Source organism: Myodes glareolus, chromosome 18 (genome assembly GCF_982192425.1).
Source record: "Myodes glareolus chromosome 18, mMyoGla1.1, whole genome shotgun sequence".
In the NCBI taxonomy this organism is placed as follows: domain Eukaryota; kingdom Metazoa; phylum Chordata; class Mammalia; order Rodentia; family Cricetidae; genus Myodes; species Myodes glareolus.
Window position 1 is genome coordinate 20,647,180 of NC_142043.1, and position 26,417 is coordinate 20,673,596.

At 41.5% G+C, this 26,417-nt stretch overlaps 1 protein-coding gene across 2 annotated transcripts in view; it reads right to left on the reverse strand.

Annotated features, from left to right (window-relative positions):
* Kcnq5 (potassium voltage-gated channel subfamily Q member 5) overlaps positions 1 to 26,417 on the reverse strand; it is a 519,189-nt gene that overhangs the window by 59,076 nt on the left and 433,696 nt on the right. The window contains exons 7-10 of one of the 2 annotated variants that reach the window (XM_048430486.3): positions 23,442 to 23,537; positions 13,882 to 13,976; positions 11,323 to 11,349; positions 2,268 to 2,488 (exon numbers count right to left, since the gene is read on the reverse strand). In XM_048430486.3, the coding sequence (XP_048286443.3) occupies positions 2,268 to 2,488; positions 11,323 to 11,349; positions 13,882 to 13,976; positions 23,442 to 23,537 (439 nt within the window). The remainder of the gene's footprint in view (positions 1 to 2,267; positions 2,489 to 11,322; positions 11,350 to 13,881; positions 13,977 to 23,441; positions 23,538 to 26,417) is intronic. The other variant, XM_085679420.2, reaches the window with a different exon arrangement.

The window sequence follows — 26,417 nt, forward strand, 5'->3', positions numbered from 1 at the left end:
CGGTATTGAGACAGAAGCACCATGAAGAAAGATGTCCTTAGCAGGAACCACCTTTGCCAACACCTTAGGCTGAGACTTGTAGTCCCAGACTCTGAGACAGTGAATTTCTGCTGTTTAAAGTCCAGTGGGTGGTACTTTTTTATGACAACCCAAGGAACTCATACAACCTGTGTTTGCATCCGTCGAGCATCCTTGGAGGATCTCTGCACCGAGTGAATGCTGGGCCACAGCAGAGGCCAGTCACTTCTTGCACTGCTCAGTAAGGATATCTTGAAGTAGGAATTTTGGTACCCAGTAGTTCAACGAGTAGGAGGGAGAGAAAGACAGTAAGTGGAAGGGATATTTTTTTTCTAATGTACCAAAAAATCCCCCTTGGATTTCTTCTTACAAAAGTGTCACATGCTCACTGTAAAAAGTACTGGGAAATACAGGTGAAGAAAATGTAGAAACAGTGTGCTTGTGGACCCATCTGTTTTCCAGATGTTTTCACAAACACACAAATCTGTGTACGTAGCATATAACATCCATGTAAACATACATGTCTGAAAACGTTATGATAGGTTTAGGTCTGTAGGTCAGCCTGTCCTTGAACTCATGACATTTTGTCTCGGCTTCCTAAGTGTTCAGATTACAGGCACGCATCATGACATCTGGACTGGGATCACCCTTTCACATCAATCAGAATCATTTCTAGCATCTGACACTGTTTCATTCATCAGTTATAGTCTAGAGACGGAGCTGGTAGATGGATGTGTCTAGTGCTTGGCATATGCTACGGCTTTGCTATGTATTTGCCAAACTACCTTACAGAAAGCATGCATCCACTCCTATTGGCATCTATTTCAAGTCCAATAACCGTCCTTTACCCGTTGCCAGTCACTGTAGACTTAGCTGCCCTTAGGCTGTCTGTGAATTTCCTCCTAGGCAGCAGAGGAAGGGAACTGGAGGACACGGAAAACCGCGCTAACAGCGACTCAGGATGCTGCAAGCAGCTTGGTGAGGAGGGCACAACACCGGAGGACAAGGCATTTCCCAGTTTAGCAGAGCAACAGGTGAAATCAAGCGTGGCAGGATCAGTATGTCCCTGCCACCGGGATGGGAGACAGTATCTCTGCCAGGAAGGGCCATATCAGGTCAGCATCGAGGAGACTATCCGGAGAACATGACACTAACAAGAGTGCGGAGAGTGAGGAAGTGTGAAGCAAGGACTTGGGCTGCTCTCTTGAGAGGGGAAGGGAGGTCTCTGAGGATCTCTGAGGAAGCTGGAGGAGCTGGCAAACAGAGGTTCCAGGGGTTCACTGCAGGGAGCTGTGATCACTGCAGCTATGACCCCTGGTTGTTCAGCGTGTCCCCCGAGCTTCGAGGGCCTGGGAAAACACAGGTTATGCTAGGGAATGAGAGTATAAGGCTTGGTGGCCTTTGCAGTTTGTATGCGTTAATGGAAGACGCTATTTGATTCTGGTTCTTTGCCCAGCATAAGGGATCCCAAGGGAACACACTTAAAAGGAAAACTGAGTTAATTTTTGAATGAAAAAAAAAAGTATTTTATAAACACAAAAATAATGTGTCACTCAATAAAATGTTGGCAGGAAACTTTCTGCCACGGGAGATGATAAAATAGGTTAATTCCTCTTGGGAGAGAATTTTATTTATCATGAGAAGGCTCAGAGCTTTGCACGGGAGCACTTCGCAATGGGCAGGAGGCTGTGAGTCGGTGGTGGCTGAATCATGGGAGAAGAGAGAAGAGAGTTTTCCTTGCGCCTAGAAAGGGGCTGCAGCTACTCCCATTCCGGGATGCTCACAAAGGGCCTGTTCGTCTTTCTACTTTGAGTCTCTGCTGGCCACACATAACACATACACCAGCAAAGAGGTCGCAGCGCTCTTGAAATAAATATGGTCTTGACGGGAGGGAAGAAATGCAGTGCTCTTGAAATAAATATGGTCTAGATGAGAGGGAAGAATTAACAAAATGGTTCATTTCTTTCTCTTAAAACAATGTGGCACCAGCCATGGAACCCAGGGTCTTGCACGTGATGAATTCTAACCTTGTTCCGTATTTCCAGTTCCTTGCTTTCTCTGAGATAATTTAGCTGTCAAAGTTGCCTCTCAGAACTAACTTATGTTCTGGATATTCACCCATGGCAACGAATACATTTGCAATAGAAAGAAACAATTTCTCTTCCCTTCAATGGCACCACAGAGAATGAATTATTCCACAGCCGCCCCACAACCCTATCAAGCTCCACAGTCAGGAAAAGCAGGCTTACCGTCTATCACTGGCTTCGGCTGCGAACTCTTGAGGCGGAGCGAGGGCCGGAAGCGGGTTCGGTCGTTGAAACTCCAGCTCTTCTGCACTTTGGTGGGGCTGCCCTCAGCTGTGATGTCAGTGCTCGGGGACCTCCTGTCACCTACCGAGGCTTGTCTGCTCTTAATGCTCTGGCCCCTCGGGCTAGCCATGCGCACTCGCTCCTTGAAACTCAGCTTCTGACTGTGAAGAACAGAGCTGTGATTATCCCATCTCAAAACTTCCTTCTGTTCCACATGGGCAAATGATCGGATGGAACTCTAGAAGGTCATACACATCAATAGGCAAGAGTGTGTTCAGCAAGTAGGAGCATAGAAATCGGTATTTTCCTTTTGGTAAAAAGAAAGTAACTGTATTTGATTGTGGTGTTTGCATCCATTTGGAATTAGTCTCGCTCTTGCGGATATGTGCATGCTTCTTGGATTTACATAGGAAGAAAAGAGACCAGGTACAGCAGTTTGTACCCAATTTCACTAAATATAATCAAGAATGGGTGTGCAATTCACTTTAAAAACTGTTGGATGATCGTAGCTTTCCCTTCCACTGCTAAGGTTGTTTTTTTTTTTTTTTTTTTTCCCTTTGTTTGTCTGGGAGATCTTTCTTTGTAATTCCTAAGCATCTCGACAGGTAAACAGGGATGATGATTACACATGTGCCTACATTCAGCATGCATTGTACATCCCAGGCAAGATTATGATATCCATAAATTCATGCAATCTCGAAGCAATTGACAGCACTGCACACACATATTAAACACGCAACACTTGACATTACGTTCTTCATTCTTGGGAAGAGAAACCACACAGGGTGGAACAGCCTCAACATGTAATGAATGGGATGATTGACAGGAGATGCAATGTTCACTAGCACAATTTCCTGCTATGAAACAAGCTATTGATTTGCTATGGCAGCTACTGGTAAAATCCGTTTGTTTAAACATTCTGTTCTCCGATGCGAGGTAGGATCGAGCTGCCGTGGGCTGATCGAGGATGTATTAACAACAAAACCCCAAGTGCATTTTCATCCTTTTGTGGTCAAGGCATGTGTCTTGTGTGATGCTAGGAGATGCAGTTAGGGATCCTACAGACATGGGCTGCCGAGTTCTATGGCTCATGTGAAGACAAGAATAACATAGCCAAGGGGGTTTAAGAGTCATCATAAGAACTGTGGAGAGTGTTGCATGCCCCAATTTTGTATTCTTGTTTCATTTATAAAGCACTGTGCTCTTCATGAGAAAGCAGCACATTGTTATCAAGATGAGGGGCCTGGGGCTCCTCAGACACCGAAGAAATAATGGGGCAATGGATTTGAGGGTGAGTGGCCTAGCCCAGCTCTTGGTGAGTCATGCCGCAGCCTTTGTGGGGGATGAAGGCAGCGTGCTTATGGAGGGGGACTGTTTGAGACCAAGTGAAGGCCTTGTCTCTTCCACTTACCGCAGTGTCCACTGTCCCCAGCTGCAGCATGCCAACAGCAAATGTGTTTAGTGGATATGTGTTTGGCAGCTAACAAGAGATAGTAACATTTGTTTTTCCATGCCTAGTTGCTTAATATCCGGGGTTCTAAAAAGGTACCATGTTCGGTGTGCGTTTGCTCACATGAAAACACATTCAATTGTGAACAATGGTGGTCAGAGAGTTTGGTTAACACGAAAGGAGTTGACCATGCAACTGACATCTCCTGTCCCAAATGCAGACACAGCCACTTCCGGCATAACCAGCTGAAGGCACATGCAGGCTGGGCAGTTTTGTGATGAGGTCACGTGAGTTCAAGAGATCTCGACCACAGCCCCATCAGTCACAGGGTTTACCCGGACTCAACAAATGTATGGTTAAATGAGAGATTACATTAAACAACAGCAACAGGAAACATCCTAAGACCACATAGATTTAGACTCTTGCTATTTAGAGAAATCTGTCAAAGAGTTAGGTCAAAAATGTTTACTCTTCTTGAAAAAGTTTTTAATTATAAAAATTTCCAATCCTTTTCCTTAAATTCAGGGCCTCTGTACCATAATCTAAATTTATGACGATCTGGTTCAGAAGACATATGCTCACTTCTGCACCTTTATTTTGATGAATGACGGCCTCAAGTAGATACGGCCTCCACTTCAAGTGTCTCACTGTGTTTGATCTTGTCTCTAACCTTTCTGGAACTGCTAATTACATAGAAGGTTGAGTTTAGATGCTGGAAAGTGATTTTTCTCCAGCTCTCAAGATGAACCTCTTTCCTATCTCAACTAAATGAGCAAGAAACTGTTAAAAAACCAACATAGATTCTATTTTATCCTTTTTTAAGAACTACAATTTAAAAAGGGTAGAAAGTTTCTAAAATAAAACAGCATCAAATTTACCATGATTTATGATGACAAGAATGTTTAGAAATTGCTCCTATAAAATGTATTAAGGACACCTCTAAACATAAGTGAAAAGTGGGGGGATAATCTCTAAATCTCAGCACATTAAGATTGATATAAATTAATTCTAGGCACCATTTCCTTTTTGGTTTTCTTTATATTTATTTTATTTTGTGTGTTCGAGTGTTTTGTCTGTCTATACGTCTGTTTACCCTGTTCATGCCCAGTGTTCAAAGGTCAGAAAAGAACATGAAAAAAATTATTTAAGTTAATGTGTGGTGGCTCTTGCTTTAATCTCAGCACTTGTGTGGCAGAGACTGGCAGATTTCTGTGAATTCCAGGCTAGCCCATTTACATAGCAAATCCGGGCCAAGCAGGGTTATGTTGGGTGACTTTGTCTCAAAAAATCAAAGCCAAACCAGACCAAGCCAAACCAAATCAAACTAAACCAAAACGAAAGTCTAAATTAAATTCAACAATTTGCAATCTAAAATAGAGACAATGTAATGCTTTCTTTTATCTTTAAGAATCTGAAAGTTTAGAACAGCAGCCTAATCAAGATCGAATTTTTCCCAAGGAAAAGTTTTATTCGTATCCCCTAATAATGGAAAGTTTTCTTTCTTTGCTCTTCTATTTCTTCTTCGGAAATCAACGGAGCATCTTGATTAGATGACCAATAAACTGATTAGATAGCTGTTACTGAAAATACACATCAATTAAAATTATAGACACTTTACTGCTGCGTAAAAGTTTCCATTACTTTCTTGTTTTTTGTCGACATTTATAAAGATGACTTTTGAGGAAGGTTTTCTGTCACAGCATTTTCAGGAAGCATGCCAAGGATGATCCCCAGGAGAGCAAGTAAATCTCTCTTTTGAGAAAGGAAGCAAAAGGTCGCGATGTTCATTGATTGGGACATCTTAGGACGCAATCCCAAGTTCCCAGCTGAGCACCACGCTCACGGGAGCCCGTGCAACTGCTCTGTAAGCGAATTCATCCTTCTCCAGAACCAGATGTCCAAATCACTCTGATGGCCCAGCATGCACGCCATTGTTAGAAGCTCCCTGCCAGGGAATCTTGTGGAGTCATACCTCCGCAGTAATCCACTAGGGCTTACAATGCCTCCGCTATTGTTATACATAATTAGGGCATTAGCCCTTCATAGGTTAAGCACTCTACAAACTGTCGCCTCAGGCACAGTATGGCAACCCAGCCATTAACAAACCAGCGCGTGCAAATAGCTTAGCAGTTGTCCAGCCACTAGGGGGCGCCAACAGGCTGACTGCCAGTACTACGCCTGCATTTTTTTTTTTTTGTTGTTGTTGTTTTTCTTTTTCCCCCTTTTGTACCAGTGGCAGAGTATTAAAGCAGGCAACAGGCAACAAGGAAAATTACAAGCGCGCTGAAAACCTCATCCAAGAAGTCCCTAGGAGAGTGAGTCTGTAAACAGGGCCCAGGTGTAGTGGCGTAACCTGGTCATGCACCTGAGGTTAGTTGGCATTCTCAAATCTCATGTCAACAGCTGGGATGCTGGGTACCTCTGCTTCCGTGAGGTGTACACTCTGAAGAACTTCTGCTTATTATTACAGAACTTACTAGGAGTGAGGGAAATAGAGCAGTGCATTACTATGTGTCTCTCCGACAGCACAGAGCTGAGGGCTTTCTTTGTCTAAAGATAAGCCATTCGATTTTACTCTTTTTTTTCGCATATATATGTACAAGAGAAGACAGAGCAGGAAAGCAGTAAGTACTCTGCTGCCGTAAGTAAGTATTGTGCTGCCTGAGACACAGCCAGAGCTAATGGTTAGGCTGAAACAATTAGATTGGAAACAAGCATTATAAATGATGGTAGTATGTGTTAGGATCTATTTCACATGAAATGGGCAAATAAACACAGGAGAGTACAGCAACTTCTGTAATAAGTGTCACTGAATATAGCATAAATCATGGAGAATCAAATATTTCAGGAAATTTAAGGATGACTATTTTCACAAATCAACGAAGCAGATAACATTAGTTGGTCTGGAGTTAAAACCACACACACATGCCAACACACAAACACCCAAGTTCTTGGTTGGTGTGAAAATGAAGTTAGAGTTAGTATAGGTAAATGGTTGTCAGGTTGAATGCCTGGTCAAAAGTAACCAGAAGAAAGGGTTCTGATCACCAGTTTGTAAACACAGAAACAGGTGCTTATTTATTAAGTCCTTGGCTATTTATAAAAGAGTAAATCCTTCCCTCCTATAAATAAGGTGAACAGATGGAAAGAGGGGTTTTAAACCATCTAATACTTTGCTAGCGAGGACCAGAGTTGATTATGCTGGGGAAAAAAAAGTGGAGTCTAGTCTCACTGAGTTTAGTTTAATAATATGTGTAGGTCATTCACTATACACCAAAGAAAAGCAAGTAGAAGAAAAATAAATGCAGAAGGAATGTATGGACACACGGTCTCTTCCACAAGCATTCTAGAGTTATTTCTCAGGGGCCACACAACTGGATCTAACACACTGAAGTGGTTGGAGAGAACACTCAATGGAGGACACTACACGAGTGCAATGTCATAAGACAGTGCCACCTTCGCATGTGTGACGTGCATCTTAATTCAGCTTCTCGGGAACTTGCTAAAGCAAGCTTAGATAGTCAGCTGTCATGGAAGGCTGAAGAAGCTTTAGGGATGCTTTATCAATGGAAAATAAGACTCCGACTGAAACAGGTACCAGTCTGCCACTGTTTGCCCAGAAGACAGGACAGGCGGGGAGATTTCCAATTAACCCCTCACTCCCCGTTGGTCATCTGCTCTTGTAGGGATAGAAGCCTAGGCAGGAAGAAGTAAAACCCTCCTTATATCAATGCAACAATTTGTTGGCCACTTTGATGACCTAGTCAAGGAAGAAGGAAGGAGAGATGGCCAGATGGGTTCGCAGGTAAATTCTCTTGGCCAAAAATGACAACATACACCATTCAGGGGAGGACTGTCCCATTTAAAAATGAGTTGGAAATGCTATTCAGAGAGAGGATTAATTAGAATAGAATTAATAAACATATCACCATATATTTTTCATTGAAACCATTTTAGTGAGAAGATGGGTGGGAAGAAGTGTAATGGAATAGCCTTGTCAAGGAAGATAGAATTATGATCTAAGTAGAGGAGGTACCTGACCCTGTATTCAAGGAAGCCAAAGAATCACTATTTTCATTACTACCCAGTTGAGCTATATTTATGAAAAGCTTCATTTAGATCTCATAGCCATAGATGAGCTTTGTTGAAAGCATATCTTAGCTTCGTAGAAAGTAGAACTTCTCTTTTCAACAAGAACACCCCAAAGCAGTGAACATAACTAATCAAGGGTGACTTGAATGGTTTTGCCCTCCATCCGTTTGCATGCTGTGTTTAGTCTCCTCCTCTGTGGCTGGTCCTCTCATTCAGTGGCAGAGCCAGCTGCCTGTGTGAGGTATTGCCTGAAGTGCTGAAGGCATCTGCAGTTTTTAACAGAAAGGAAACCACCACAAGGAAGGACTTAGGAGATTCCAGGCTCTGGGGCTGACACTTGTCTGTTCTATTTATCAAAGTCACATCAATAACCTGATGACCACAAAGGGAGTGAAGGACTCTGGAGTTGGGTGGTACCAATTCATTCATTCATTTGAAATGAGGTCAAGCATTAATTAGCAGTATTCTGAACCCAGAATTGCTCTTCTCTAAGGGAGAGCTTCATTATAAATTTATTTTCTGTTGCGCATAATTTGCTTCAGTAAAGACAGATTTATTATTTTCTAAGATGGTGCTGTTGTTATTGCCATTACAATAGTCTTTCTTTATTCATTATTACAATATTATAAATTCTGTTGTCTACAGAACACAGGGAAAAGCTGAGGCAATAATACAACAGGAGTTTCAACACATATAAATTTTTACAGATGTCAACTATTTTCTTCAGGTTGTTGCAGTGTCTTCTTTTTAATGACTATTATTAGTATTATTTTAAATACTTATTTATTATGTATGCAATGTTCTGTCTACATGTATGCCTGCATGCCAGATGAAGAGACTAAATATCCTTATCGATGGTTGTGAACCACCATATGGCTGTTGGGAATTGAACTCAGGACTTCTGGAAGAGCAGCCAGTGTTCTTAGCCTCTGAGCCACCTCTCCAGCCCCTTTAATGATTATTTTTAACTGTGTGTGTGTGTGTGTGTGTGTGTGTGTGTGTCTATGAGTGAGTATGTGAACTTTAAGTGCAGTGACTACAGAGGCCAGAAAAGAATGCAGAGGATCCATTGGAACTGCAATTACAGGTATGGGGTCTCTGACATGGATGCTGGGCACTAAATGTGGGTCCTGCACAAGAGCAGTATGTTCTCACAACTGCTGCACCATCTCTCAAGTCACATTGCAATAACTGTAATTATTAATATTATCCCTTTCTATTTATTTCTCTGCTCTTCCTTTTGGTTGTGTTTTGTAAAAAGTACTTGGGGTCAGGGAAATTTTGTTCTTCCAAGCAAGAATAATTTGTTCAGCATCTTCTCTGTTATCCCCTTTATGGGGGATGCAGGGAGTAATTGGGGAGCAAGAGACTGGCATGTCGGAGGCTTGAGAAATGAAGCGGTGGCATAGGTACGTCCCAAAGTTGTTTTGCCAAGTGTCCAATGACTGCTGTGAAGTGAAGATTTTCTCAGCGTCATTCTCTAAGTCATGAACCCAGGTGAGAGCTTTGCACACTTTCAAGTCTACAAGTGCACTCTCCTTAACAACCTTAGTCACAAGTCTATTGAATAAATTTTAAGATTTTTAGATACAACAGGATAGCATGAAATTTGAGAGATTTGATTGCTAAGTGCTTTTGAATTGTGATAGCTGAGTTAAAGTTTCATTTTCTCATCTTGAATGGAAGCTCAACTTGAAATTTGTCTTTGTTTTCTGATATACTAACACTGGGGAAATGTAGCTTTGGTGGTATTATTAATGGATTGCCAAAGAGGTCATGTTATGTTTATTTAAGCATAGATTCATGATCTATAATTTCTCCTTTGGTTGTCAAAGTTCCATTATGGAGGATGAAACCAAGAAAGGTGAACTTCCCACAAGTAGTTCTGTAACCCATGCCAAGAAGAGTTTCTGCTCCAAGACTTGGGAGATAAATTACTCTTTGGATAAATTGTAGATAGAGAGTGGACAAATGAAACCCTTTAAATATCTCTAAGAAGAGCAAAACGTTACTTGTAATGGTGAGGAATTGTCTTGTGTAACTGTTTCCCAAGTTAGTAGTTGGGATGGAGGATGGTGTGGTCTGTGTGGAATATGGGAAAAGGCCTAATGGTCAGAGTTGGTCAATTTGACACTCAGGTGTCTGTGCAAGGGTGGTGCTTGGTCTAAAGACTAAAGACTAACGTCCTCTGCTAAGAGGTGTCTCTTAAAAAGAGCTCTTCAGGTAGCTAAAACTTTCTGGAGATCATCACTTAGGAATATCTCACATTCTTTGCACTCTTATCATTCTGAAGTAAAAGAGGGCCATGAATGCATTGGCTCACTTGCCCCAAGACAGAAATTGAGGCTGCATCTTGTATTGTATCCAGCACCTGCCATGGACAGATGCAAGTGAGTTATGGTCTGGGTCAGGGAATCCTTTTCTTTGCTTCTTTTTTTATAGTAATAATGCAGAAATAGCTAATAGCGTCATCTCACTCTAAAGGAAGCTTGAGAACTAAGTCAGTACTGTGTATATATTTTATAGCTGATGCCATTATAGACCCTCACTAGAAGCTATCTCAGGGCAACAGGATACCTCGTTTTCTCTTTACTGAAGCAAATGGCGATGATGGGGAAAAACCAAAACAACTCAAGCAAAAAGCAAACCCGTATGCCTTTATGTTCTTCCTTTTCCAGGCATCTCACATTTCTTGTAGGTTCTGTCTGTTACTACTTATACTTCAGTGCGGCATCTTCCTGGCCCCAGGCTTTACTTGCAAAGCTAGACCATTCCTGGTACTTAACACATAGATGAAAAATTCCTCTCCTGACTTCTATTTCTCCTGAGTCTTTCTAGAGGAGCAGCTGCCTGTCATCTGGGGAACTCGTGGAAGGGCTGCCTTCCCCCTGAAGATGAGGTCTCTTCTATGGAACTGATAACCCAAGTAAATGTTATTACTCTCTGGGCTGGAAATATCCCCCCCACACAGTTCTTATCTCTTGTCTCTAGTTTACCTTTTGCCAAATATAAAAAAAAAGAAAACAAAAGACAAGGCAAACACCCTACATAGGAAAGTCTATTCTAGACTCTGCCCACACCAGCAACATTCACAACCATTATTTTTTTTTCTCCTGTTAGGTCTTTCAATAACTGCATTTGAATAGTTTGGAAGGACTTCTGTTTGGGACAGTGGCAGACAGGAATAATCAAAGTCGGTGGTTATTATGCTCCTGAACGTTCCAGGCCTTCTAGATTGTTCAGAAGCACTGAGTGGGTTAGGGAAAGACACTTCTATTCCCAAGGAGGGGGAAAAAAAATCAATAAAACTCAGTAAACTTTGCAGGCAATCTTGTGAAAGGTCACTTTTAATCGGGTCGTATTTGTTGATCGATTTTACCCATGAGGCACATTTAAAACATCTGCGAGGCATCTGATTTATAAACAACATGGAGCGAAAGAGAAATCACAAACCTGCTGGACGCCTCCCCTTGTTCTTTCCTTCAGGTGCGCGCAGACAGAAGAGAAATGACGATAAACCAGTGAATACATTTACAGCATTTGATAATGGCCCCGAACGGGAGACAGGGGAAATCAGGTACCTTAAGTCACCTTTCTTAAGCACAGTCCATAGAAGCAATGCTATTTATAAGAACTGCACACAGCTTTCAAACATATGTTCTTTGTGGCAGATCTGAGACAGCACAACATTACTTGGCAAGACCAGTACTGCCCACACACAGCAGAATACCACACAGTGTTTGGGAAGAAACAGTGGTTCTGGTCAAAGCTTTGGCAAAGGCCCTCAAAGAGTTGCTGATTCCACTGTCTTGGGCAGACTTTTGGGATCTAGACCTGCAGGCATTGATCGATGACTATTCTCTTATCTATCAGTCACTTACTGAGACAGATAATAGAAAGAATTGAATTCCTTGGAGTAAAAAAGGTGCATAGAAAATCTATCTGAGTCTTTACATCCCACTGTTGGGTGGCACTGGAAATGACTCATTTGGGCAGGGTGGGCATTGGGAGCATGGTGGAGGGTGACTCCTTTGCAAATGAATTGTGGGCCTTGGATTCACTTTCTTCTGGGTTGCAGTGTCAAATGGGAAGGCATTATATCAGACACTGACTGACCTGTGGCTCCGCAGAACACCTCATGGCAACTCTGTAGCTTGGTAATTGCCCACAGCTTCTTAAAGTATCTGACTCATTCCTTGAGATACCTCATTTAGCTGGGCTTCAACCTTTGCAGAACCTTCGCTCATTTTGAGAGGGAAAAGCAGAAAAAATACTTGCCTCCTCTCACTAAACCAGAGCTGTAAAATAGAAATGGCTCAAATCTCATGTACATTGTACATAAAAGGAAAACCGTGGCCTAGAACGAGAAAGAAATGGCTCCATTCTAAGCATGGAGAGTGTGACGAGGGCTCAGGGTGCTAGTTCCCTGCATCTTCCGGACTCCAAGAGGCTTTCTGAGACCAAGCTTTTATTCTACCCCTAGAGATGGGCACGGGGAGTGAAAGCAGCAAACCAGAGCCCAGCCTGGTGTTATTTAATGACAACGATGGCACTGGTAGTGGTGACAATGAGGTTGACAATGGTTATTTCTTTAACACTGCAGACGCCATGAGCCTTAACTTGCTTTCCTATTTACAGTTTTCCTTAGAACTTACGTTTTACAATATTTACGTTTACTGTCTACTCTCAGCATTCTTTGACTGTCTAGTTCCTGAACCAAGAGACCTGAACTGATTTTGCATTCTCTGGCTGCTTCCTGCTTTGTCTCAGAAACTCAACCTTGCGCATAGTAAGTACTCGGTGAGCATTGGCTGAGTGGATGCGCAGAGGAGTGACTGTTCTTTCTCTCCCAGAGAGAGCCATTGCAATCTGAATGCTATGGAGAAACAGATGATGTAAATTAAGAGAAGTTTTAGTCTTTTTTATTATTTCATTCCGCATTCAGTAAGCTAGTCAATTTTAAGTAAAACTATTCTCTAGCTCACTGAAAATTCTTCTCACAAACAGAAACTTTACTGAAGTAGGTTTGCTTTGAGCGAAGGTTCTGAACTTGGCTTCAGGCGTCGGAGGACATATTAAAATTGTAGGCGGCGTTTGGGTTTTTTCTTCTTTGTACGTTGGGTGTTACTCTTGGGAAAAGGCCACCATTTCCATCACATTTCAGTGATCTAACAAAGAGCAACCGTAATAACAGCAACGGTTATGAACCACAAGAGCCATGAGGTGTCTCTGGAGTGATTTGGGTCAGGACCCCCAGGTTCCCTGATGGTACCTATGACGGCTGTGTCCTGATGAGTCACTGGTTTTCAGTGAGCGGGGCTGAGACATGAGGTTGCAAGGAAGGGCGAGTGAAGGCATGGCTGATGGGCTCAAGGGGACAGGAGGAGGCACTTGTTTGACTCAACCCTCCTCCACCTCCAACCCCAGTTAAAACAGGGAAAATGAGAGGAAAGTAGTATATGAGCAACGCACTAGGTGAGGCACTTAGAGAATTTGACTCATTATTAATTTTTCCAGACCTCGGAATAACTTTCAAGCCAAGACTGCTGTTAAGAGGGAAGTCAGATAATTGACTATGGTAATCGACCACTGTCTTTTGTCCCTCGAATTGCTCCAGCAGCTTCCTCTTTTACATTTATCTGGAACATTTCCTAAAGATGAAAACTATGGGGTGCATATATATTACTTTCCAAGTAATCTCCCTGTAAAATTAGGTGATGTGTCAAGTGATCCTTGCTTGTCAAGAACTATGGTTTTACGAGGAGACATTAGAAAACTACCGTATCTCTACACAATTTATAGTCTTTCAGACTTCAGCCATGACCCATATAAGGAATGATGCCAATTCCACGTAGTTTTACGGTTCAGTTGCTGTTAAATAGGGCTAGTTATCTTTAAGAGCAACAGAGAGAATAAAACAAGGCCCAAACCAGGACTTCCCTGCATGAATGTGATTTGTTTAACAAACTAGAGAGGACCCAACTCCAGCACCACCTACCCCCTGATACCTACTTGGTAGGGCTGCAGGTGTGTAGGGCTTTCAGATGCGGCTTCCAGGTGGCAATGGAAACAGACTTCTCGTCAGCTGCATAGCTACGCCAAACGCACTGCACATGACGCCGAGGGGCACAAAAGAGAGCAGAAAATACAACGAAATGAAAAAGGGGGGGTTATTTATTTAGGCTTGTCTACACTATATAACCATTCCTGGGGTAGAAAACAGAAAGCATTGGGATGCGGTCCTTACAACCAAAGTGTGAATTGAAAGCCCTATTTGGTAGATGAGACAGTGAATGTCAGGTATAGAGGTTCAACCAAGGTGGAGAAGGTTGAGAAAGGGTCTTCAGTCGATCGTCTCTTGGTCCCAACCTCTCCTGGGAATTTTTCCGGTTGCTTCACGGCCGTGGCTGGGAGAACTTCTGAGCTGTCCACTTGAGAAATCACCTGTACTTACTTTTCCATGCAGAGCTTGGTAAATTCATTCTTTTGCTGCAAGCGTGCAAAGAACTCTAAGTACATGGCCAAGCATTTGTTTCTTTATAGAAAACCTCGTATTATGATTCATTACTTAGAGAGTTCTGTTTCAGGAGGCAAACTCATCTAAATGGGTCACATCCCTACTGTATAACAACCATCAGTCATTGTTTTGAAACACAGTGAAGAAAAAAGTAACCTAATTATATTGTTCTCTAAGAATATCGTTGAATTGGACAAAAAATTGCTATGGCTACTTTGAAAAACTGAATGGCGGTATTATTGAAGTTGAATGTATGAATCCATTATGATATAGACATTCTTTCCCATGTAAATGCAATAGCTATGCTTAAATATGTTCACCAAAAGGTAGGCACTACATCTTGGCTTTTAAACTAAAGTTGGAACGGTCCAGACATCTATCAATAGCATTGTAAATAGCCGTCTTCTAACACGGTCACAAATTGCAATGTGTCTACATAGCAATGGTTCACTGTAACTATGCCTGACACTATGCATGTGCCTCCTGTGACTAATGTCATGTACTATAAACAAGACTCAACACAGCACTTTCCACCAAGTGAGGGAAATGTTCTACGCTGTCAGAAGCTAGCATAGCAGTACACCTTGTGGGACAGGGATGGAGAAAGGTATCCGAGAAGTCATATTTTGTTTGTCTGAGTGCTTGTTACACAGGACTGCTCAGTTCCCCTAGGAAACGGACTGTTTTTCTGCCTGTACATTATACTTCAGTGAAATATTCAGCAACTGACATGAAAACAATAGGAAGCTATACAGTAGAAGCGGAGGGATTTTATGTTTTCAAAGGCTATTTGTTTATTTATTTATTTTACATTTTTCAAGAAAGACTCGTTGCCTGAATGCTTGCCCACATGGCTTGTGTTTATTTAACTGATAAAATCTGTGAAAATCTGCACCAAGCATCCTGATGTCTTATAGATAATAAGATAATTAGCATCTTACTGTCTTGAAATTTTAGTGTGTGGGGTTGTTTACATAAAATCTTTAGGGGGATCTAGACTAACCAATAAGACACAGAGATATTGTTATTAGTGTCAGTTTTGGTTGTTGGAGACAGTCCCACCATTGTAGCACAAGCTGGTCCTGAATGTGAGGGGATGGTCCAGCCTCAGCCTCCTAAATGCTGAGATTACAGGCTGGACTTACTGAAGTCATTTCTGCTGGAGTGAGGTCCAGGGATCCTCAACTGCTGGGGAAGTCTAGACGTCTATTTTAATTTAACAGTATCCATAGAGCCATGATGCATTTATGAGATCCAGACTCTGAAAGTAAAATTTTTGTACAACTAGACACATAGGCCAGGATCGTGCATCATTCAACACCAGTGGGGGAAAAAAAATCTATGACAATAATATATAAAAAAAATGGGGCTGGATATTATCTGTTAAGTGTCATAAACCATTGGAGGGGGGAGGGAAGATCCTGAGAAACTAAAGGCTTGCTTTACAATATGACCTAATTTCTTCAACTTTTTCTATCGAATTGAGCTCAAAAGCTGAGCTGTTAGGCCCATCTTCTACTGTAAAAATGTCATGTAAGTGAGACACATAGAAGGGTCACATGACATCTCTTCCAGAGATGAGATGAGTTAATGGTCTACATAGAAGTGGGGAGTGTCAGTTCACTATTCTTGCATTTGTTTTATTAAGTCTTTGATTTGGGGACAACGTAGTATAATGACAGCATTTTCCCCTTTCCTTTCCTTTCCTCCTCCCATACCCTTCTATATGCCCCTCCGTGCTCTCTTTCAAATCCATGGCAACTCCTTTTATTAACTGTTGTTACATTTATACACATGCATGTGTGTATATATATATTTCCCGACTGCAACCTGCTCAGTGTATGTAGCCTGCATGTGCACTTTCCACATCCTCTTATATTCTTAGTACCCACCTCCTGTCCTTGAGCTCCACTAATTGATGCTAGCAGTTAAAATTCAAGTCCCCATTCATATGCCCCAGTACCTGATGTTCCCGTATTTAAAGTCCAAATCACATAGTATAAAATAAAATAGTTCCCTCCAGGGATCCCTGTGGATCTAAATTAACCAATTTACACGGCATATGTAACTGCAAAGTTAACCGAAAGCAAATTAAAGTCAAGCTTGCTATTTATTGGGCGATTCGATTCTGGTAGCGTAGGCAGGCAAACAAATCAGAAGTTTAGTCCTAGTACAAAGCCCACGGAGTTCTCTGTGTGGGGAGTGTTCAGTTTGTATTGTTTGGATCAGCACAAGGATGACTGGTCTTACTCTTTCTAAAACTAGCCCAGGATATTTCAGATGACCACCCAAAGACAGACTAACACTGAACTTCCATTTTCAAGGTGCGTGTTTTAGAAGAGCAGTCCCAAAAGACTTAGTGTGTCAACCAGCAATCATTTCTCTTTTCACACGCTTCAATTCTTATATAATTTCTATTTTAGTAATGAATATACTCAATAATGCCCTGCATTAGGACAGATTCAAGCATGCCTATCAGGTGCTTGGTTCGTGTCCAGCCTCCCGTCACATTCCTTTGTCGCTCTTACCCATCCCATGACGGGCCTCTTCTCCTCAACAGTCCCTTGTTTACTTTTATGATATACAAATATTTATTGATTTATTTATTTAAATATGGACTATGCTTGCAGTATGGTTTGGTGTTCTAAACTGGATGAATTCTTGTCTCATCCTTTTCCCCTGCAAATGACATAATTTTATTCTTCATGGTTGAACAAAAATCTTCTCTCTCTCTCTCTCTCTCTGTGTGTGTGTGTGTGTGTGTATGCATATATCATATTTTCCTGATTCATTCATCTGTTGATGAGGACTAGATTGGTTCTGTATCTTCTATTGTGAATAGCGCTACAACAAACATGGACGTGCAATCATCTCTGTGGTGTGCCGACTTAGGTTCCTTATGATATTTATTCATGAGGGGGTCAATGAATCATATAGTCATTCTCCATATTTTTTAAGAATCCTTACTTTTAAGGGTTATGCTCCTTTTTCAATTTTAGGTGTTATTAACCAGTTTTTGCCTGTGGAAGACAATAAAATAGCCTACTCACATTCCATCTTTGCTTTCTCTCATCCTGCCAACATTTTTATATCTCAGTTTCTGGTTATTAGTGCTTGCCACCATGCCAGCATTGTTTCCAGTTTGCCAGCATAAAAATGTTAGTGTAATTCAATTTTGTGTGTTTATATGTCGGGCCAGGGAATATCTAGTTTGACTATGCACTAAGTGTTATGACTACTTTTTCTTTCATATTCATTCATGCACATGTAACAAGACATACATATATTGCTTTATTTGCAGCTACTATTGTCTTATTTTCATTTTGTGGCTTGTTTTTATTAATCATTACAAAGTTATGGCATTCCTGATCCCTCCTGAAGAAGCAGCAAATGCACCACAGACTCTATCAGTTCTGTTTTCACTTGCACGCTCCCGGCTCACCATGCTTCCTTGAGAAAATGCCTCCATCAGATTGCATATAGTCAAATCTGTAGGACATTTTCTTGGTTACTAATTGCTATGGAAGGGTCCAACCTATGGTGGGTGGTGCCACCCCTGGGCAAGTAAGTAGTCCTGGGAGGCATAAGAAAGCAAGCTGAGGCAAACATTATGAGGACCTCAGGGAATCCTGAGGAAATAGGTGGGGAGGATTTTAAGAGTCAGAGGGGTCAAGGACACCACAAGATAACCCAGAAGCTCACAGAGACTGAACTGACAACGAGGGAGCCCACATGGGACCGACTGAGGGCCCCTGCACGTATGTTACAGTTGTGTGCCTTGGTCTTCATATGGGCCTCCTAACACTGGGAACAAGGGCTGTCTCTGACTCTTTTGCTGGCTTTTGGGACCCTTCTCCTCATGCTGGGTTGCCTGTCCAGTCTTAATATAAGGGGAGGTGCTTGGTCTTACTGCAACTTGATATGCATTATTTGGTTGATATCCATGGGAGGCCTGGCCATAAAAGAAAGGAGGAGTGAAGTGGGGCGGGAGTTGGGAGGAGAGAAAGGAAGGGAAACTGCAGTCAGGATAAAAATACAAAGAAAGAAAGAAAGGAAAGGGAGGAAGGAAGGAAGGAAGGAAGAGAGAGAGAGAGAGAAAGAGAGAGAGAGAGAGAGAGAGAGAGAGAAGGTTGAGTAATCCATGGGGAGAGAGCCAGTAATTGGCATTCCTTCAGGGCTTCAGTTCCTGACTCCAGCTTTCTGCCCTGACTTCCCTAGATGGTGGACTGTGAGAGGGACCTGTGAGCCTTTCCTCCCCAAGCTGTTTTTTGTCAAAGTGCCCTATCACAGCAACAGAAAGCAAACTCAGACAGTAAGTAAATTTGGGGGCTCTTGGATGATTCTAGAATGGTTTAGCTCGGTGTAGAATGCTAGGTTGCAAGTACGCTTTCTTCTTAATAGGCTTATTTCCGTGAATTCTAAGTGTTGTGTTTCCAGTGAGATAACCGATGTCATGTTTCCTCTCCACCCTTTGGATATGCTCCGCTCTGAAAGCGTTTAAGATGCCCGATTTTACAAGCATTCTGATGTCTCTCCATGATAATCTTGGTATGAAGGTTTTGGTTCATAGCACAGGCATTTGGTGGAGTCTACTACAACTACTCCTGCCCACCAGTTTAGAGAATTACAGCGTACAATTTCCCCGGTAAAACCCTCTCCTTAGTTTCCCCGGACTCCGTGTACTTTGAGGTACCTGTGTTAGTTGGATCTTGAACCTCAATGAAAGGTCCTTCGATTTTCTTTCTTGTCTTTTTTATTACAATTTCTGAGATACTGTCACAAACCTGTTTTTCTTCCTGTTTGTTTGCTTTCATGTTTTAATATCTATGATCTGTTCTCTGTGACTGAAACATGAAAAGGGGCACGTCAACTTGTATAACTGGGCTTTAGCAGAGCGTTTGGCAGCCTCCCTTTAGGATGGCTGTGTGAAGACCAAGCTAGTTCACTAAGCAAAGCGAAAGCTTCAATGTGCAGCCTGTTTTCTTTGGGAACAGTTGGCTTCTTTCTGGCAGGATAATCTTGCAGCTTTCCTCTCCCTGTTCTGTCAGGACTGAGCTTACGAAAGTTCACTGAATTGTTGTTTTGTTTTTAACTCCACACGGAACAGGTTCATTATCTCCAGAAAAAGCCTCTCTTATAGACCTCTGATGAATCTCTTGGAGCCTGCCCAGAAATTCGGTAATGCCTGTGGAGGGCACAAGGTTGGCTTTTGAGCCCTACCCCTGATCTGCCCCAAGGCCCCGGGAACATTGAAGAAGTGGGGGCAGAAAGGGGGTACGCGCCAGAAGATGGAGAGGAGGGCTGTGAAATGCTGTCCTCTGAATAAGACATGACGATGGCAATAACTCACAGCAGCTGTGATTACACACAGGAGATCAATCCTCTTAAAAATTCCAGCAGGGACTGGGAAGGAGGTCCTGTCCCTTCTCTTTGGGTGGATGGCAGTCATCCCAGTGGAAGACCCAGGTGTGAACGTGGACATCACTAATTGGACTCAATGGGTTGTAAAAGAGTGAGAGAGAGGGGGAGGGGAGAGAGAGAGAGAGAGAGAGAGAGAGAGAGAGAGAGAGAGAGAGGAGAGAGAGAGAGAGAAAGAGAGAGAGAGTTGGGAATGGATGTGTTGGTGGGGAGCAGGGTGAGTAAGAAGAAGGAAGTGGGGGTGGATCTGATCAAGAACATTGTATATATGTATGAGATTTTTCCAAAATTAAAATAAAGTTAAGGAGTATTGGATTTGGACTCAGACAGCAAGGATTTAGTCCTAGCTATGAAGAGGCTTATCTTGATGATCATGTGATATAATGTCTTGGAAGCACTCTGTAAACTGTAAAAGGCTCTGTGAGTCTTAGGCATTATTAATAAAAGTTGTGACATTTGGGCAGGTATTCAGAATGTTACCGAGAGCTGATTTCGTTTCCCAGACTGCTCCACTTGAAAAGTTAATTTAAATGAGTCATGCAAAGATATTGACACATCTAAGTTTGCTGTGAGCTTCTGGGCTTTTCAACTTTTTTTCCCCTTCTAAATCCTTGAGATTCTGGTTAATTTGGTTCTTTCACCAATCAAATGACAAAGCAATTTGAGCATCTCACTCACCATGGTGGCAAGAGCGTGGTTCAGCCTTAACACAAATGAAATTGTTTTTGATCTCGATATATGTATATATGTATATATATACATATATACATAGTGTATCTGCAGGTTTATGGAGTAAGGAATGAAAGGATCAGCAAGCAAAGCTTGTTTTTCAACCTCCTTGATCCTTAAAAAATTCATGTCTAAATTAAAAAAATAGATTTCTACAATGTCTAGCCAAAGCCTAACTCCCTGGATTCTGTTCAGATCATGTGAAGGATAGGCAATGGGCAAATGAATACCATGTTATTCCTACACAGCACCAATAAATAAATTTCATTGGAATGAGGGGGCAGCTACTTCCCACCTCATTAAATTCAGTCTTGTTTCTGACTTTTCGAGACAGGGTTTCTCCATATAACAGCTCTGACTGTCCTAGAACTCACTTTGTAGATCAGACTGGATTCAAACTCACAGAAATCCACCTGCCTCTGCCTCCTGAGTGCTGGGATCACAGGTGTGCGCCACCACTGCCCAGGTCTCAAATTCAATTTTTGACTCCTGATACTAAGCATAGATTTTAAGGTATTCTTAAACATTTTAAGTCGTGTAGTTTGGGCTCTTTCCTGTCACAAACAATTCGGAGTTTTAAGCAAAATTCATAACTTCCTCCTGCTATTACTTTAATTTTAGAAGTTCACTTGCTAATCACAATATATGTGACATGATCAAGTTGTACAAAGCGGAGCTCAAGGCCTCTGAGCTAAACTGTTCAGTTGACATCTCTACCTGTTATAGGTTATCTCACTTTGGAGACGGACATAAATCCCGCTTCTCCAGTGATTTTCTGCATGAAAACCAATTTGTGTTGAAGTTCGGTTGGGAACTGTTCCTCACGATTCAGTAGTTGACAAGGACACAGCAGCTGAGGAAAGTCCCTGCCCTGCTTCTTAGAAGTAGGCTCAATGTGCCATGGCAGTTCACAGCTCCTTAAAGGGACCGAACGTTTGATAAGTGTCTAGAAATCAATTTTTAATCTTGACTTCGCTTAGCTTTGCTATCAGCAGCACAACTCTGTGTTGTCACAGCTGATGTACACAGGAAAGCTGGCAAAGGTTTGCTTCTCAGCAGAGCAGCTCAGGTCCTAGGAGCTTTAATATCCGGGAGATGGTTTATTGGTCCTACACATAAGTAGGGCTTGTTGCTCAGTGGGATTCGGGGAGCCCTTTGAACAAATAGTACACTCCCAGGTCGGAGAGCTGTTCTAGAGTGAAGGAAGATGGGGGTAAAAATAGTAAAGGGAGGACAAATCTGAAGGAATCTGAGAGCATACACCTCAGTGAAGGATGTTTGCAGATGGAGCATGGTGAGCTTTTGTGTGCTTGTTCTGTGCACTTCTGTCATTATGGGATCATCGCTTGGTTCCAGACTTCTCAATACTGGAGATTCAACTAAGTACTCACACATGCCAGGGAAGCCCTTATCATTAAACTACATTCCTAGCTCCTGGCTATGGCGCTGAAGCTACTATTAACTTAAGGACCTTTTCATCAAGAAAGTTATTTTACTGTTTTTATTTGTCATCTTCTTAAAAGAGTTTTATTAATTTATTTTTATGTGTATGGGTGCTCTGCCTGAATGTATGTCTGTGTTTCATGTGGGTGCCTGGTGCATGCAGAAGCCGGTGGAGGGTATCAAGTTACTGAGACTATAGTTACAGACCGACCTGAGTAATCATGGAGGTGCTGGGACTCGAACCAGGGTTTTCTGGAAGAGCAACCAGTGCTCTTCCCTGCTGAGCCATCTCTCTGGCCTTTATCTAGTTCTCTTTTAAACCATTGGGAAAAAAGTAACTGTCAGTGGTTTGCCTTGCAATTCATGCCCAATGGCCTGCTTCCCGTAAGCGGTTGTAAAATAGCATTCTGTTTAAGTCCAATTTAGTCATCCACTACAGATTTCCTTTAGGACAGACCTAAGCCACACACCTGCCCCCTCTTCAGAGCTCCATTTCTGTTGGAAGTAAGGCATGCCACAGACCTAGGCAAAGGCTAATTGGACGGTTAACAGTAGGTTACAACCAAGTAGTTCAGCCATTCAGAGCTGAGATCTAAATTAAAGCAATGCACTCGCTATATTTGCATGCGAACAATTCTCTGAGTCCCTCATATTCGCATCCCAGCCTCTCCAGGTTCAAAGTCCGGGGCTTCAGCTGCTTCTAAGGAGGGGAGGTAACTTGGGATTTCAGGACTACTGTGTTCACTGTGAAATGTTCACATCAGATCCTTGATCTAGGGGAAATCTATTTTAGAAATATTTAGAAATATTTTAGAAAGTGAACTATTTTAGAAAAATGTTAACAGAAGTCCTGGGTTGTTGGAAAGAAAATGAAATGCTAACACAAACTCGGTGTATTATGAACTAGTGTCACACAATATGTTTATTATCTAATATCCTCTAATATCTAATGCACTTCAGGCTACGTCCCCACAAGACATTAAAAGTAATTCCATAGACCCTAAACCTCTACATTCTAAACCTGGTATGGTTTTCACAACAGAAGGAAACAACGGGCTAGAGAAAGTCATGGGAATTCCAGGAATGGTGCTGCATTCTGCTCCGTCACTTAATGACCAATTATGTTTCACACAGTGATTCATAAAGTGTATTAGGGTCCTTCCAGGAGCGGCAGGGCTGGTAACCTCTGCACAGTGTTGGTGGTAATGGTTAATTAATCTGAACACCACACAGTCCATTTTCTGAAAAACATACTTTGTTGTTGATGTTCGGGAGAGGGACAACACCTGCTCAAACTCTGGGTTGTTCATTAAGGTTTGACTTTATTTTTTATTTTTTATTTTTTTTTTTTAAGCACGGAACAGTAAGTAACTCTAGGAAGCAATGAAGCATGGTAACTAGAAAATGACCGAGCAAGCACTTCTGGAGACAGATGTTGCCATCTCCCCATCACACTGACATTTACCTGAATGAGGTTGGCAGCTGGGTTCCTTCTTTTCTCAAAATGTTTCTGGCGGTGCTGCTCCTGTACTTTTAGTGCAAAACCTGAGCCAAGAATGCCCTGGAACAAAATACAAAATAATACCATTTTAAAGATCTCTAAAATGAAGCCACAAAAAGACAAACATTATGTAATGTGTTGCCCATAAACATGTTACTTATATAAAAAAAAACCCACTATATGTCTCTGTTCTAACACTTCCAGGGAATAGCAAGCTTAAGGGTAATACTGCCCAAAGATTATGAGTCTTATTCTGTAGTAAATCAACTGAACATTACCATTAATTGACTTTTGGTATCATAAGAAGCATCTTAATTAGGAAGAGAAATGATCACTAAATTCAAGTGATATTAAGTGATAGAATTTAGAGGTGTGAACTCTGCTTTGTACTGGACTGAAGTTTAAATTTGGGAGATTTAAAGTCTTGCTGCTATAGACATGGGGCTGCTTTTAGCACTGATGAGACTCTGGGATGGTACATTCATCATACACAGAATTGGGGAAGATGGAGGTGAAGTTCAGACAGATCCTGAAGGCTGTTGCCCTTAAAGCTGGGTTCTCACTTTTGGAGCTGTAGGTTTTGCCTGTCTATATGACAAAAACAAAACCAAAAATACAAAAAGAAAAAAAAACCAACCAACCAAACAAACAAATAAACAAAGCATGACTTCTTAAATAAATAGCTTATTCCTGTTTCCTCAGTTTTAATACGGTGCTTTCAGCAAGCCTTACTTTTCTTTTTCGTTTTTGGTTTGGTTCACCTATTTGAAATTTGTGGTTAGTGAGATTGCCATACCCTCCTCAGTTTTTGCCTTGTTTTATGTTCTTTTAAAGATTTTAAAGATTTATCTTATTTTAAATTGTGTGTATGTGCATGCGTGTGGGCGGTAGGAGGGTTTCAGAAGCCAGGGTCAGATCTTCTGGAACTGAAGATAAGAGTGCTTGCAGGTTCCTCGGTGTGGGTGCTGGGGAACTGAATCTAGGTCTTCTACGAGAACAGTGCGTGTTCTCAACTGCTGAGCCATTTCTCAACCCAGCTGTTTTGTTGTTGTTGTTAATTTGATTTCCTTTCGCTTACAATTATTACTATTACTTTTTTTTTTTTAAAAAAAAATACTTTTAGGTTTTTTGAGACAGGGTTCCACTGTGTAGTCCTGGCTGTCCTGGAACTAGCTCTGTAGACTAGGCTGGCCTTGAACTCACAGAGATCCTCTGTTTCGGGATTAAAGGCGTGCATCACCACCACCTGGATTCATTCTTATTGTCTTGAACTGCAAACATTCTGGTTCTTTGATGTTTGCTTCTCTTTGCAGTTTGTGTAGGTCTGACATTTGTGAAATCAAGATGCCTTTTGCCTCAGCCTTGGGGTTCACATTCAGAGCTTGCTAAATTCAGTCTTTGTCTGTGCTCTTGACTTCATTAGCACGGCACTGGGAGCTCCACTGCTTTCGAGTCTGTCCATTTCACTTGCTAGCTATAAATTAGTAGCTTCTTATTAAGCTTCCAGGAGTCTCACCCTTAAGTTTGAGATAGGTATCTTCTAAGCACGAAGTCAGTATCTTCTGCAGGTAAGAAATGCCCAATGTGCACCCTTTGTCAGGTAAAAGACGGTACCTCCTGGAAAAGGCTTTCTGTTTATCTCTAGAAGGCATTAAGTCTTGGCCATGGGACAACTCTGCTGAGCTATTTCGGGGCTTTAGGTAGCCTTTCATCTTATCTTGAGATTTCACAACTCTAAGCCCATTGGTGACAATAACCAGACAGTAAGCAATGCAATCATGTTTAAAATACAGAACTGTAAAATAATACTATTTGCTACTAGTATGCAGTGTTCTCCTCTATTATTAATTAAGATAAATGACTATGCCCTGAAACAAGCAATTAAATCATGGGTTCTGTTTTCTATCTCTGCCTTCAGTGTAGTTTCATGTCTCCATTTCATACAGGCTGTGATTACAAAAGCTAAGTTTATACAAACCTGCTTTGGATGGTCTGGCTTACAGATTTAAATAATATTTCCTCCACTTGGTATCACAAATGCTCTCCTCTTCCAAATTCTTTCTTTCTTTTTTTTTTTTTTTAAATAAATGAGGCTATTTGGGAAAGACTGCCTGATTTTTCTTCTAACTTCATTTCCCATTAAGCATAAACACACAGGAGAGAATTAGAAAATCTTTATAATATTTATTATACCTACATAGTGAATATTTGTGTATCACTTGCGCTGAACATAATTCAGGTTTTTATAGACACTAGGTTAACAGCAATAGCTATCATTTCTGAGCACAGTGTATGAGACTTACACCTCTTTTGAAAATGGACGCAGGTCCTACACAGTATAATTTAATATCTACAAAGCAAGATAAAATGTGCTGAAAATCACTTGGCATTTCTTAGAACTTTATTTTAGTAGCTGGTGACTGTTTCCTCCATGTCTATTGCGCTAGGCTCTATGTTCCAACAGTTATTAGCCAGCTCTGCTCCCTGTCTTGTTATGTCTGCATCCTAACTCTTCTCCGCCTCTAGTCACATGCAGTCAGTCCAGTGTCTCTAAGCCGAAGCCTGTCATGATTTACACACACAGATGTAACATGGATTCATCTTTCAATATGTACACAACTCTTCAAATACTGACAACAACAGGTACAAAATCCTTTTTTATAAAATTAATTTATTCTACGTGTTTTCCACATAATGTATCTTGATCTCATTCATTCTCCAACCCTTTGTAGAGGCAAATCTTACAAAGTGATTTTCAATATTTTTTTAGACTAAGAAGAATTAAAATTTCAGCTTTTAATGTTTGATTCTAGACTAATAAATGTGACATAAATACCAAGTGGGGAAAAATACCTTGACAAAAATTTAAAATGTTTACCTCTCCTTATCACTCAACTTTAAGGAGTCCAGTTTGCACCCTCAACATGGCAACCAAACTAT